Here is a 12,379-nt window from a genome sequence, read left to right on the forward strand (position 1 = left end):
TGTCCCAGGAAAAGGGTAGGAAAAGGACAAGGGGAAAGGAAAAGAAGAAAGAAACCTTCCTCATGCTGGCTGCAGTGAGATGACAACAGTAATATTAATCACAATTTAAGCCACAGATGACTTGTATTTACAGAAGGTGAAATTTGGAAGACTGTGGCCAAGTGCCCCCATCCTGCTGCAAACAGGTCTCTACCTTCAGCGTCACTGTGTCCTGGTCACTGCTCAGCAGGGATGATCCTCGTACCGGGCACATCCCTGTGAGCTGGCAGGAGCCAGCCAAAGTTCCACTGCCTTGGCATCCCCCAGCTGACAAGACCTAGGTCCCACTGCTTTATCTGCAGCTGGAGGATGCTCCTCAGGTTTGAATCACCTCCTGCATGTGTTGGTGAGTCTCCATCGCTGTCAGCAGGCTTGCTGCTACTTTATACCAGGGCAAGTGGCAGGGATTTGATGATTGCTTTCCCCAGTGCCAAGTGAAGGAGTCTGCAGAAGCCTGTGGCCAAACAGCTCGTGCTGCACTCAGGTGCCACGCAGGAGGGCTGTGTGCTCCGTGCTGGGATGTGGCACAGCTGGTGGTGGGGTTGCCTGTCCTGGGCAGCAGCAACTTTCCACCTGCTCTGAAACATGGGGCCAGCCAAGGCAAATGTCGCCAGCCTTCTGGGCACGTTCCTGCTTTCCTGCAAAGTGACAAAAGGCTCAGAGCGCCTGAGCTGCATCTCTCTGCACTCACACCGGAGGCCCTGGGGCTCCCCAGCATAGGTGGAGTTGGGTCCTGTGGCTCTGCAGATTCAGAGCAGTGACGGGGCAGGCTGGGGGGAGACGGGCCAGGCTGGCGTTGCTCCCTGCTCCCGTTACCAGTCCGTCTTCCCTTGGAGCTGCACATCTCCCAGGCTTTGGGCTCAGAGTTTTGGCCCTTTCTCTTTTCCACCCTCTTCTGTGTCAGTGGAGGATTAAGTGCAGATTTGCTACAGATGTGATAAAGAGAAACATCTGATGGAGGAGGGTGGGAGGGAGGACAGGAAAAGAAAAAAAGCAAGAAACAGAGGCAATGATGTTATTTTGTTTAGGAAAAGGAGTGTTGTGTGAATGGGAACAAAACACTGTGGTTTGAATCCTTTTAATTTTATCCCTGCTCTTTAAGCCATTAGCCCTTTTGGTTTGAATCTATTCTCTCTGGAGGAAAGCAAGTAACTTGGTAGTAGTCCTAATAAAGATTTTTGTCTTTAAAGGTGCTTTGGGGTTGGAAGTTGAGTGGGTGCACCAGGTGGGTGCAGGCAGCTGGGCTGGGCTGTTGTACTGGGTCTGGCTGGAATGTTAACTTTCCCTGCAGCAGCCCATAAAAAACAAAAACAAACAAACAAACAAACAAAACATTTCACAGGAGTGCAATTGGTCTTAAAAACCTCCTTTGAGTGACTATGTTGGGAGCGATATTCTCACCTGCCCCCAGTGAGCTGTCCCTGGGAGCAGAGGTGTGAGGGAAGGAGGCCAGGGTGACAAGAATTGATTGCGAAGGGTCTGAGAGGCAGCTTCAAACTTGAACTACACACCCAGCAAGCACCTGTGGGCTCCCATAGAGTCTGCAGCTTTTTAGGGTGTAAAAAAATCATTTTCAGCTTCTGTCTGTTTTGTGTCTATCGCACGTGCACAGCGGTGGCTGTGTTTCTGCCCCAGGTGAGTGCCTGAGGCCCAGCGCCGGGCCGTGTTGGTGAGAAGGGCTCTGCTGGGGGCATGACGCTGCCCTGGGGCTGCGGTCACTTCCACTGCCACCGGCAGGGCCCTAGCGGGGCCTGCAGGTGTGAATGAATTTTATGTGACTTTTTTAAATTACTTGAGCTATAGCTATTTTTTTTTTAACTTAACAAAAATAACTTCTGTTCTTAGTTTAAAAACAGAGGTGAAACTTTCTACTTAAAAGTGAAAGAAATTGGGACGGAGGTTTTGTATGTGGGGTAAAAAACAAAATCAAACTACAACCCATGCATTTTTCTAAATGAACTATTTTCAGCTAAAAGTTTTTAATGAGAGAAAAGATTTGTATCTTGTTTAGGGAAATGCTCTGTAAATGCAGGTAATAACTCCCACTAGAACACTTACAAATTTTGTTCAAATCCAAAATTATATGTATATATGTATCATAAGTAGGGTCCTGGTGTCTCCCCCAGATCTCTTTTTGACAATTCTGTAACAATATTGATGTGTTTTCTACTAGCTGTGACTGTACAACATCAAAGAACTTCTGAGCACTTTGCCTTTTGATTTAGTAGTGGATTTTGAGAGTACGACAGGATGAACGCCATGTGTGTTTGGGGGTCCCCTCTCTGCTGTATCCTTGATGCCCTTCAGGGTGTTCAGGGGCTGTGATTCCCACCTGCTCCCTGCAGCTGTGAAGCCTGGGCTCATTACCCGTGCATTTTGCACAGGGCTGCCTGTCTCAGGGCAGTACAGGAGGTTGGTGCCACAGGCAGGTGGGTGCGCAGCCCCCTCAGAGGGTGCCTTCACCTAACGGCTCCACTGAGCTCCTCCCTGGGTGATGATGTGTCAAGTCTTGGCTTGTTTCCATTCTCCTTTCTTCTCTTCTTCCTCCTTTCTTTTCTTTCTTTCATTCTTTTTTTCCAAGGTGGAAAACATCTTTGAATCCACCGCTACCCACAGGCTGTGGGGTTAATACTCATTTTTCTAACTGCTTCAGAAGTTGCCTGGTAACAAACTGCAGCCCGCACTTGCTCTCCTGTGCTGCCCGCTCACAAGGGCAGGGCAGCAGCAGCTGGCTGTGAAACGCAACCCGCCACGTCCTTTGGGGAACTGGGGTTCTTGGTAGGGTACGACCAGGAGGCTGACCCTCCTGGTGGCCCCTGCCTTCATTCAAGCCCCAAATGCACGTGGGAGGAGCAGAACGGAGATGCAGAGGGATCGCTGCTCTTCTCCTTCCTCTCAGGCGCCGGGTCAGCTGGCCAGCCTTGCCCTGTGGCTTCGCGTTTTGGTAAGCAGCTGTTTTTATCAAAAAGGCACTGGGGCTGGATCAATAAAGAGCTGCCCTTTCCACCAGTGTTTGCAGACTTATATGATGCCAAATCCCAAGCGGAACCTTTTTACCACTGACTGAAGTGTCTGGATCCATATGACACACGTGAGCCTTTGAACCCAACACCTCCCCATGTCTCCAGCTCTGCATTTGAAGCATGACATGGTCACACAGCTGCTTCACTGCTAGCAAAGCTGTGCTCTCCCTGGGGGTGTGTGTGTGGGTGTTGGTGTTGGGTTTGGGAGTGTGTGTGTGCAGCACCTTTGGGCTCATTTTATCCCTAATTTAGACCTCGTGTGTCCCACCATATTGATGCAAACAGGGCACATGGTGTGCCTGCATATCAGCAAGCACAATGGGGCACAGACCTTGGGACTTCTCCCATGGTCCTGGCCTCCTCCATGCTGGGGAACTTGGATTTACTCTTGGTTTGATCATTGCTGAAGGGAGATCTGTTAAGTGAGAATCCACCAGCAACTGTCTTGGTTTCCTTGGCTTCTGCAGAAAACTTCTTGGATAATGTATGCTCTGAGACCACAGACCAGACACAAAAATTCGCGTTGTTTGCCATAAATTATTTGTTTTTGCATCACTATTTGTGAGAGCAGCAGTTAAAATGGAAGGGTGATTTTGTATGTTCCCATTGGCATTTCAGAATGGGTAGATTTCTGAAAAATCAAAAAGGAAAGGGAGCTTCTTTGTGTTCTGTAGACAAATTGAGGTTTGGCATATTTTTAGATTCTCTGTTCCTCTGTGGGGCTGGATGCATCGCCAGAGGGAGCAGCCCCGAAATGCCCATGGCCTTTAGGTGCTGCCAAGCCCAAGGCATGGCTAGTGAGTTGGAGCCCACATTGGAGATTGGAGCCAGAACTAACTCCAATCCTACTGAAATTAACATGATTTTTTATTTATTTATTTATTTATTTTTTCATTTGGGGCTATGACTTAGTAGCTGAAGTGGCTTTGCCATCACCTGGGAGTGTGATTCCTTCTGAATCTAAAAGCTTCCCCCTCGGCGGGGTCTCGTCCCCCTCCAAGTCACCCAAAACACCCTCTGTTGCAACTCTGCTGCTCAGCTCCTAATTTCCACTTTGCTTTTCCTTGAAGTTACTGATGTTTGGCCTCACAGCTGCACCTGTGGGGGGCCTGTTGGCCACAGCACTTTTTTGCTCACTCCCAGCAATGCACAAGGGCTGGGGCTTGTGTGGGCTGGGGCACACAGCAGGATGGGGCTGTGGTTGCCAGCTGGCCCTAGGGCTGGTGTGATTCTGCTGTGCATTGCATGCTCTGACAGCCTCGGGGTCCCACAGGAGCAGGAAGGAGCACAGCCAGCACAGCCTGTCCCTCTCGCCCTGTCTGGCACTTCCCTAGAGCCCCTCCAGGCTCCAGAGATCTCCAGGTGGGCACAGTCTGTGCTCTGCAGAAGCACCAAGTTTCCCAGTGCTGCCTCTGCCTTGCGGTCCCTTCCTAAATTTGTATTACGTATTTCTGTTATTTTTGTTTGTTTCCTTTTCCCCTTTACCCCAGGGCTGTGGTTACTTCCGTGGACAATCTCCTGGACCGCAGCAGATTCCCTCTGCCTGCAGCTCTTGGGATGCTTCTGCCATCACCAGAGGCAGCTCAGCACTGCCCCAGTGCCCTGCAGCTGCTGCAGGGGCACCCGCAGCTCCAGAGCCTGGGTGCTTTCCTTTGCCCCCATCAGACACATAGGGAAAAGAAGGCAGCAGAGATGGGAGTGATCGCGTGGCCAGCCTCTGCTCCGTGCAGCAGGGATCATTCCCCCAGCACCAGGTTCATAATGCCAGCATTGTGCCGCTTGGCCACAGCCGCGTGGCAGCACACTGCTGCGGGCAGAGGTCTGGGCAGCAAGCACGGGGGTGCGCAGAGCACCCTGGCGCCAGCAAGGCAGTGCCGGGGTGAAGGCTGCACACAGCCTCAGCTTGTTTCCTGGGCCTGGTAGGTTTTATGGAGGCAATCACATGCCTCGTTTCCCAGGGCTTTAGCCAGAGCCAGCACAGGCTGGGTGAGGCAAGGGGATGCTGGGGCCGGGATGTGCTGTCAGCGTTGGCGGCTCAGGCAAGTGAGTCCTGCCTTGGCGGGGCACAGCTGTCAGCCCAGGGGGCTGGAGGGGGCCATGAGATGCACCGCAGTTTCAGGACATGGGGGTGAGGCGCTAACAGGTATTTTGGCTAAAATACAGCATGCCAAAATGATGTGGCACATTGCAGATGTGCAGAGCTTTGAACTGTTAAGGACATGTATTTATTTGCTTTCAGCCATCTTCCCAAATTAATATATGTTTTAATCCCCACTGTCCGGTCTCGGTTTCCCACATATACCATCAAACCACCATCCCACCTCCCTTCCTTGCAAATAATGACTCTGGGAAACACCATGCGTACTGCAGTGGCTCTTCCCATGGACCAAACTGGCAGGTGCTAACACCCTGAGCTCTTGCTTTTCTCGGGTGCCTGGATGCTGGCGCTCAGGCTGCACTCGTGTGCACAGCAGATGCTGGACCCTTTGCCCTGCACCTTGGGAGCAGAGTGTGGCTTTGACCTTCCCAGAGGCCAGCATTCGTGGCACAGGGCACAGTGGGCAGCTGCAGACAGGCGCGGTTTTAGCTGCACCAAAGAGGAAGTCATTGAGCTGCAAAGCCCCTTTCAAGCGAGCACACAAAAGCGTGTGCACTTACAACAACCTGTTAGCACCAGTGAATGTCAGTTATTTCCGAGTAACAGCATTTTCTGAGGGTAAAAGCACTGGGTTTGCTAACCCAGAAATGCCTTGCTATTCCTGAGGCTTGCAGCAGTGACAGCAGTGGCTCTGGTTGCCGTACCCACACTTTGTTTGGGAAGGTGCAACTGCAGCTGGGCTTGCTTGATGGTGGGGCTGTGTTTGCAGGGAGGGCAATAAAGGCTCAGTGGCTATCTGTGGTAACATGGCTAACAAAACAAAACAAAATAAAAAGACACGTTTTTGTAAACAGATAAACAGATGTAATAGAGCAAAAATTTAATGTGGGTTTTGTCCTAAAATTGCTCTGGAGCCTCTTAGAACTTTGGGGAGGAATTTTGGATTTCCACGAGTACTGGCAAGCAAGCAGAGTAAGTCATTTGTGATGTTCATTACCCTCACGTGGATGCAAATAAACGTGTGTAATGAAGTGTGATGCCTGAGCTCATTGTTAATCTTCTGGACGCATGCTGTGAGCACGGTGTAGGTGCCGTGTATAGATAACACATGGAATACCCATCAGTTTGTAGACCACATAATAAACCCTTACCTCTGAAGGAGCAAATTGGAGTGTTTAGATGTAAAGATACACCTGTGGAAAAAAAGTGCTGATTCAGAAGGGCTGAAGGAGAAATTTTATGATAGAAGCTGATTTTGTGGATTGCATGAGGACAACGGCCAAGTCCACAAGCCCTAGCTGTGCCAAAGGGGCTTGGTACCACGTTTGTGGGGTTGGTACAGCCATGATTTAAGGAACATGAGGCGGTGGAAGGGTGACCAAGAGGAGAAGCCCCATCCAGAGCCTCCTCCAGTTAGCACAGCTGAAGGATGTTTGCTCAGCTCAGCTGAATCAGAGCTCCAATCAATCTGGCACCTTATAGTGGGGAGGGTGCAGACACCTTAAAAGCACTTCCCCCTCCTCTTCAGTGTGATTCTTCTCCCTTGATGCTAGTGGGACTTAAGCCAGATAGGAGGTGAAACTTCCACACATTTCTCTGTATGGAAGGAGATGCAAAAAAAAAAAAAAAAAAAAACAAAAAGGGGCCTGAAACCTCTGAACATCACCCAAGTGGACATGCTGTGCTGCTGAGCTAGGCAGGGATGATGAGTAGGGTACTGTTCCCCTGCTCCCTTCTGGGCTGTGCTGGGGATTGGGGGCTGCATCCCCCTGCTGCTGGGAACCTAGAGGGAGCAACGCCGCTGCTCCAGTGGAAACAGCTTCATTGCCCATAACTCGCATCCTAGGGCTGAAGCTGTGGTCACAGGTGGGTATCTGGCAAGGAGAGACAAGGCGATGCTGTTTGATAGCATAGACACAGCTCTTTGTGGTGCTAGGGCTTGCATCAGGTGTTTTCCAGGCTAGGCTGCTTTCCTCTTGTACTGGTATTTGCACATCGTCTGCCGCCTCCAGGAGTCTGAAAACAGTTTTTCCCACTCTCTGCTTAAAAGTAGAAAACGGGCTGGTTTTCAGTTGCAGCAAATATAAGCAGCTTTTTTTCTTTTTTTTTTTTCTTTTTTTTTTCTTTTTTTCTTTTTTTTTTTTTTTTTCCTCCCCAGCCTATAATAATGCTGCAGGAATCTGTAATGCCTTGGATGATAGCATCTTGATACATCTGACTGTCAACATCCATCGGATGAAAAACTCAACTGACAGCAGCAAGTGGCAAGAGGAGATGAGTGCCAAACTATAAATACCTTGAAATTGTACTCGCATGCCCTGATGCTCAGCCAGACCCACTGCCTTCTTCTTGTCCTCCTGCTCCTCCTCCTCACTGGCCTTTCCCAGGAGTGATGGTGGTAGGTCCCTCCTCTGCAAAGAGCAATGTTTCTTCTACTGTATGTGCTTCATATTTCTACTTAATACTAATTCACATAAAATCCCTGTGAAGAACCACCCATCTACACATATGGAAACAGTCTCAGCACACAGTACCAATAATCCGTAAGGGCTGAAATTCAGAAAGTCGTGCACAGCTAAAAATTAGGATACAGAGAAGTGGTGAATGTGTGAGAAAAGGCAGTTAAAAGGAAAAAAGCACTGAATGTAAATGGGTTATTATTTCAATCACCCAATTAGAAATCTACAGACTCTTCTCCATTTCTTCTAAGGCAACGTTATAATTAATTAAAGAAAAATGTCTCTGCGCTCCTCTGCTCCGCTCCCGTCTGTCACTCACCAGCGAGTCCGAGTGAGTTGCACAGGCCTCCCATGAACCAACAAATACAAACCATAAAATTATTAAGAAAAAAAGTCGAAGCCACAGCGATATCGCCAGGCCCATTGACGCCACGGATCAGGTGACGCTGCTCTCCCACCCAGCGGATGCCGAGCTGGCGGCTCTGCTGAGCCGACCACAGAACCACGAGCGAGCCAGAGGCTACCTGCACCGCTGGCGGGGTTTTCCTCTTCCTCCCCCTTGCTGCTGCCTCTCCCATCCCTCCACCTCCTCCTGCCTGCCTCCAGCTCCTAAGGGGGAGCCGAGCTGCGGGACGAGGGGATGGCTTCCAACAGCATCTTCGACTCCTTCACCACCTACTCCTCCACTTTCCTGCGCGGTGAGTACAGATCAGGCTGCCTCATTCCACGGTGGCAGGAAATGCTGTTGGGTTTTGCATTTATTTAGTTATTTTTTAAAGAAGCAAGCCAGCAGCAGGCTGTGATGCAGTTTTGCTGGCACATCTCTTCTCACCGCTCCTCGCCACGGTTTTCTGTTGGGTCTGCAATGCTTTGATCCATCGCTGTCCTTGTGTAGGACTGGTGTGTGATTTCCTCCCAGTAGTTCTTTTCCTTTTTCCCATGTGGTTTTGTTGCCAGCCGTGCTGGGAAGGGTCAGTGTGGTCATTGCAGAGGGTCAGGACTGACTTGTGCTGGGACTTACTTGATGTTTTTTCTACTGTCCAAGTTGTTACCTGGGCATTGGGTGTTGTGGGCTGGATGCTGTGCAGGTACAGCAGGAGGTAACCTGCAGGGGGAGTAAAAATCTGCAGAAGTGTAAAGAAATTACTTCCAGGGAGAAGCTGCTCTGCAGGTGGAAAAGGGCTTGTGGGGAGGTTAGAGCTGCATTCAGGCTTAGACTTTTGTATGTTTACTTCTATGTAAAAGTATAAATGTGAACACACACACAGCAACTGTACATAGTGCTTCACCAATTATGTAATTTCCTTGGAAAATGGATTTATTCAACCTGTTCTTACTGCCATGGCCTCTCTGCAAACCCTGGGACATGGTGGCTTCATTCCTTGTCTGCCTCAGGACAGGCACGTTGTCTGCTCAGTGCCTGCTTCTCTCTGGGTTTCTCCTCTGCAGGGTCCCAGCTCCCAGCCAGCAGTGCCTGCTCCCAGGTGTGGCACTGGGAGGAGCAGAATTGCAAACTGCCACTGTCTGTCACTTTTTCAGGCCATTGGTGCATGTCACGTTTTATGACATGCGGTGCATGTGTGCGAGCACAGAGACACCCTGAATGATTTATGTTGCAAAGGGATCTTTCTTCAAGAAGGGGGATAGGGCCTGTAATTCCTGCCGGCTGCAGTGTGCTGGTCCCTGTCTCTTCATTGCACACTGGTGGCTGCAATGCCTTCAAAATGCTTCTCACAAGAGCATACGTACTTTGCAGGTAAGCTGCATGACATGAGCCAGGTGATTTGGCCTGTCCTTGTTTCTGCAGGCTGCAAGCAGTACAGCTCTAAGGCATATGATGACACCTTTTTGGGAAGAAGCTTGGTGCTTGCTAACGAGTTGGGCAGAGCTCTGCAAACTGCTGCCGTCTCCCTTCCTGGTTTTGCAGCTGCAGTTAGGGAGCGTCAGCTGAAGCTTGAGCTGATCACAGCTGTAAAGACTCAGGTCCTGAACCCAAATGGACAGGGGCAGGGTGATCCTAAATTGAGCCCTACTTCAGGGGCAAAATAGAGCAGGCTGCAATTCTTTGGGGCTTTCCAACTGCATGACCAGAAATGGATTAGCCATAGTTTTTTGCCTATTTCTGAGAATGCAAAGGTTATGTGTACTTTTGAGGTAGATTGATGGTGTCAACTCTCATTGCTGTACCTGGGGGCTTTGAATTTTCTTCTGAACAGAGGACGTTGGATAGGGAGCAGAAGCCAGAGCTGGTTTGGGGTATGGGAGTGTGAAGCTGGGTTGGCTCCCCTGACCCCAGCATGGCTGCACCGTGCCAGAGGACAGGGAGAACAGGCAAAATATGCATGGTTGTCGTAATGCCCTCTGCTCAGGGACGGTGGCATTACAAATGTGTCTTTTGTACTCCATGGAGCTAATTAAAGGCAGTTCCATGGCAAGGAAATAAGAGAAGTTTATAAAAAACATTTGCATGGTTCTTTTTAATCTGTACTTCAGCCTCCACAAGGCAGATGAAGAAATGCCGGGGTTTAACTGTGTTTGCTCATTTAAAAATAAAAAGAGAGTGAGAAACAGAAATATCACGTCTCATATGCAATTTCCATACAAATAGGAACTCATAAAAGCAATAAACATCTTTGTTTCAGACATAATTTTTATTAAATGGGGGAGAATTAAATGATTACTCCAAGGGTGGAATATGGCCAAATGGTGAAACATTTGTTTAGTATTAGGACAAGAAATCCTTGTTTTCTTTACGGAGCTCAGTGTGTCTTCTGCACAGCTTTGCGCACAGCTAGATTTGGGAGAGTACAGTAAAACATTCATGAATGTTCATTTAAATTCTTCATGGCTTTTTTGGATTCAACTGTATTCATATTTTTTGTTTGTTTTTCTGGGCATAACCATGAAAATGGATGTTTGTTTGCACAAACATTTAAGGAATGAAACAAAAAATCCCAAAGGTATTCACTAGTTAGTCTGGAAACCCTTTTTTTAATAGAAAAAGTATTTTTCGTCTCTCCAATGGGGTAGCTGAAGAAGTGCCACATGGTAGAGCTGCACCAATCGCCAGTCAAAGGAGTGAGGAGGAACTGCTCATATTCACAGCTGAGTAAAAGATATGGTAGAAGCTCAAATGAATTTGCTTTGAGTCCATGGCTTTTTGGATATAAACCCCGTGTTTTGTAGGGAGAGCAGCTCCATGGGGCAAAGAACTGTCGACAACATGTGGTTCAGCCAATGTTCCTCATGCCCAAAGCAGGCACAGCTCCTTATGATGCTGGTGGTAAAGAATTATGATTTTTGCTCAGCAGATCAGCTCCTGGTTCCGACCATGCCCTCCTGGGACCTCATGAGTCACCACCCTGGTGGCAGCAGGTTGCCGCAAAGTTGTCAGGCCACTCATGTCACATTAGCCCGTTGTTAGTGATGGCTGTCGGGACAGGAAGGCTCAGCGAAGACCTCTGCTTTCTTCACAGCCACCACTGCTGCTTCAGTAGAAAACGGCTCCGTTTGCAGAACTCTCTGGCGGTGGCTGGGCTGTGACACCATGGCGGGGCCACGATGGGTGGCCGGGGCTGCCAGCACTTGGCTGCGGGTCATGAGGGGCTTGGTGCTGGGGAGAGCCCTGCCGAGGCCTGCTGGCAGCGGCATGGGCGACTTGTCTCCAGAGCTCAGAGCGCCCATGTTTTGTGTTTTCCCTTTGCCTTTGTAAATCTAAGAGCATGAGGGAACAGCTCCTGAACCAGCACTGTGCTCCCCAGTGAAACAACAAAACTGTGCTATCTTGTTTTTGCATCTTTCTCCGTCATGTTGGTGTCCTTGTGGGCAGCTGCCCTCTCCTTGCCTTGCTGGTGGCTTGACCGGTTTTCTGAAATCCCACTGAGAAAATTGGCTGCCCCAAAAGGGAAGAAATGAGCCACATTCCCACAGGGCACCATCCCTGAAATGCAGCGGCTCACACAGACGAGTTAACTTCTGTCTCCAGGGGTGGCCAGTGGGAGCTCTGCCTGCTCTCCTGCTGCTGGGGGGGGGGGAGGAAACATTGTGACCACAGGTGTCAAAGGTGCTGCTGGTCACCTTTGGCTTCTGAAACTGGGTGAGGATGACAGCCCCCGTGCAGTCAGAGGCTATATTTCTTCTCTGTCAGGCCGATGCCGTCCGCATGTTGCCAGCAGCCCCAGGGAGCCCACGAGCACAGGTTACTCAGAGGTTTCACCATGACTGGCTGCAGTGGCTGTGCCCTCAGGGCACCTTTCCCTGTGCCCCCAGGCCCCGTACAGCCCCTTGCCATCCTCTCCCTTCCTCCTTCCCTCTACAGCTCTCGCCAAGTGCAGCAGGTCCGCTGCTCCTTCCAGAACCACTTTTCTTCTCGTCTTTTTGTCATGGACCACACATGTTTTTATAAAATGACCGGCTTGCCTCACGTGCTTGGCAATGTCCCCGTCTCTCCCTGGGCAGAGGTTTCTTTTTCCAACCTTCCCATAACTCGCCACCTCAGGATTTCCCCTCAGCAAACTGCCTTTTAATGGCTTTCTGTGTTTCTTCCTAACCACAGAAAACCGTAACCCTGGCAATGTTTCCAGCAGTTTTTCCTTGTCCTGCCTCACCACGCTGTGGGCAATGCCTCTGGCCGAGGCTGGCATGAGCAGGCACCACACATCCCCACGTACGGGTAGTGGCAGCACTGAGCTTTGCAGCTGAGTTTCCCTAAATGCAGGTGCTGTGTCTCATCCTGCAGCACTCAAGGAGATTTTTTCTTG

The 12,379-nt window shown here is 49.8% G+C and overlaps 1 protein-coding gene across 1 annotated transcript in view; it reads left to right on the plus strand.

Annotated features, from left to right (window-relative positions):
* Positions 1–8,259: 8,259 nt before the first annotated feature.
* Positions 8,260–12,379, plus strand: part of RUNX3 (RUNX family transcription factor 3) — a gene marked incomplete at both ends in the record, with an annotated part of 56,715 nt that continues 52,595 nt past the window's right edge. The window contains one exon of the mRNA XM_084300529.1: positions 8,260–8,317. Within this exon, the coding sequence (XP_084156655.1) occupies positions 8,260–8,317 (58 nt within the window). The remainder of the gene's footprint in view (positions 8,318–12,379) is intronic.

Source organism: Netta rufina, assembly GCF_964035555.1.
Source record: "Netta rufina genome assembly, chromosome: 23".
NCBI lineage: Eukaryota > Metazoa > Chordata > Aves > Anseriformes > Anatidae > Netta > Netta rufina.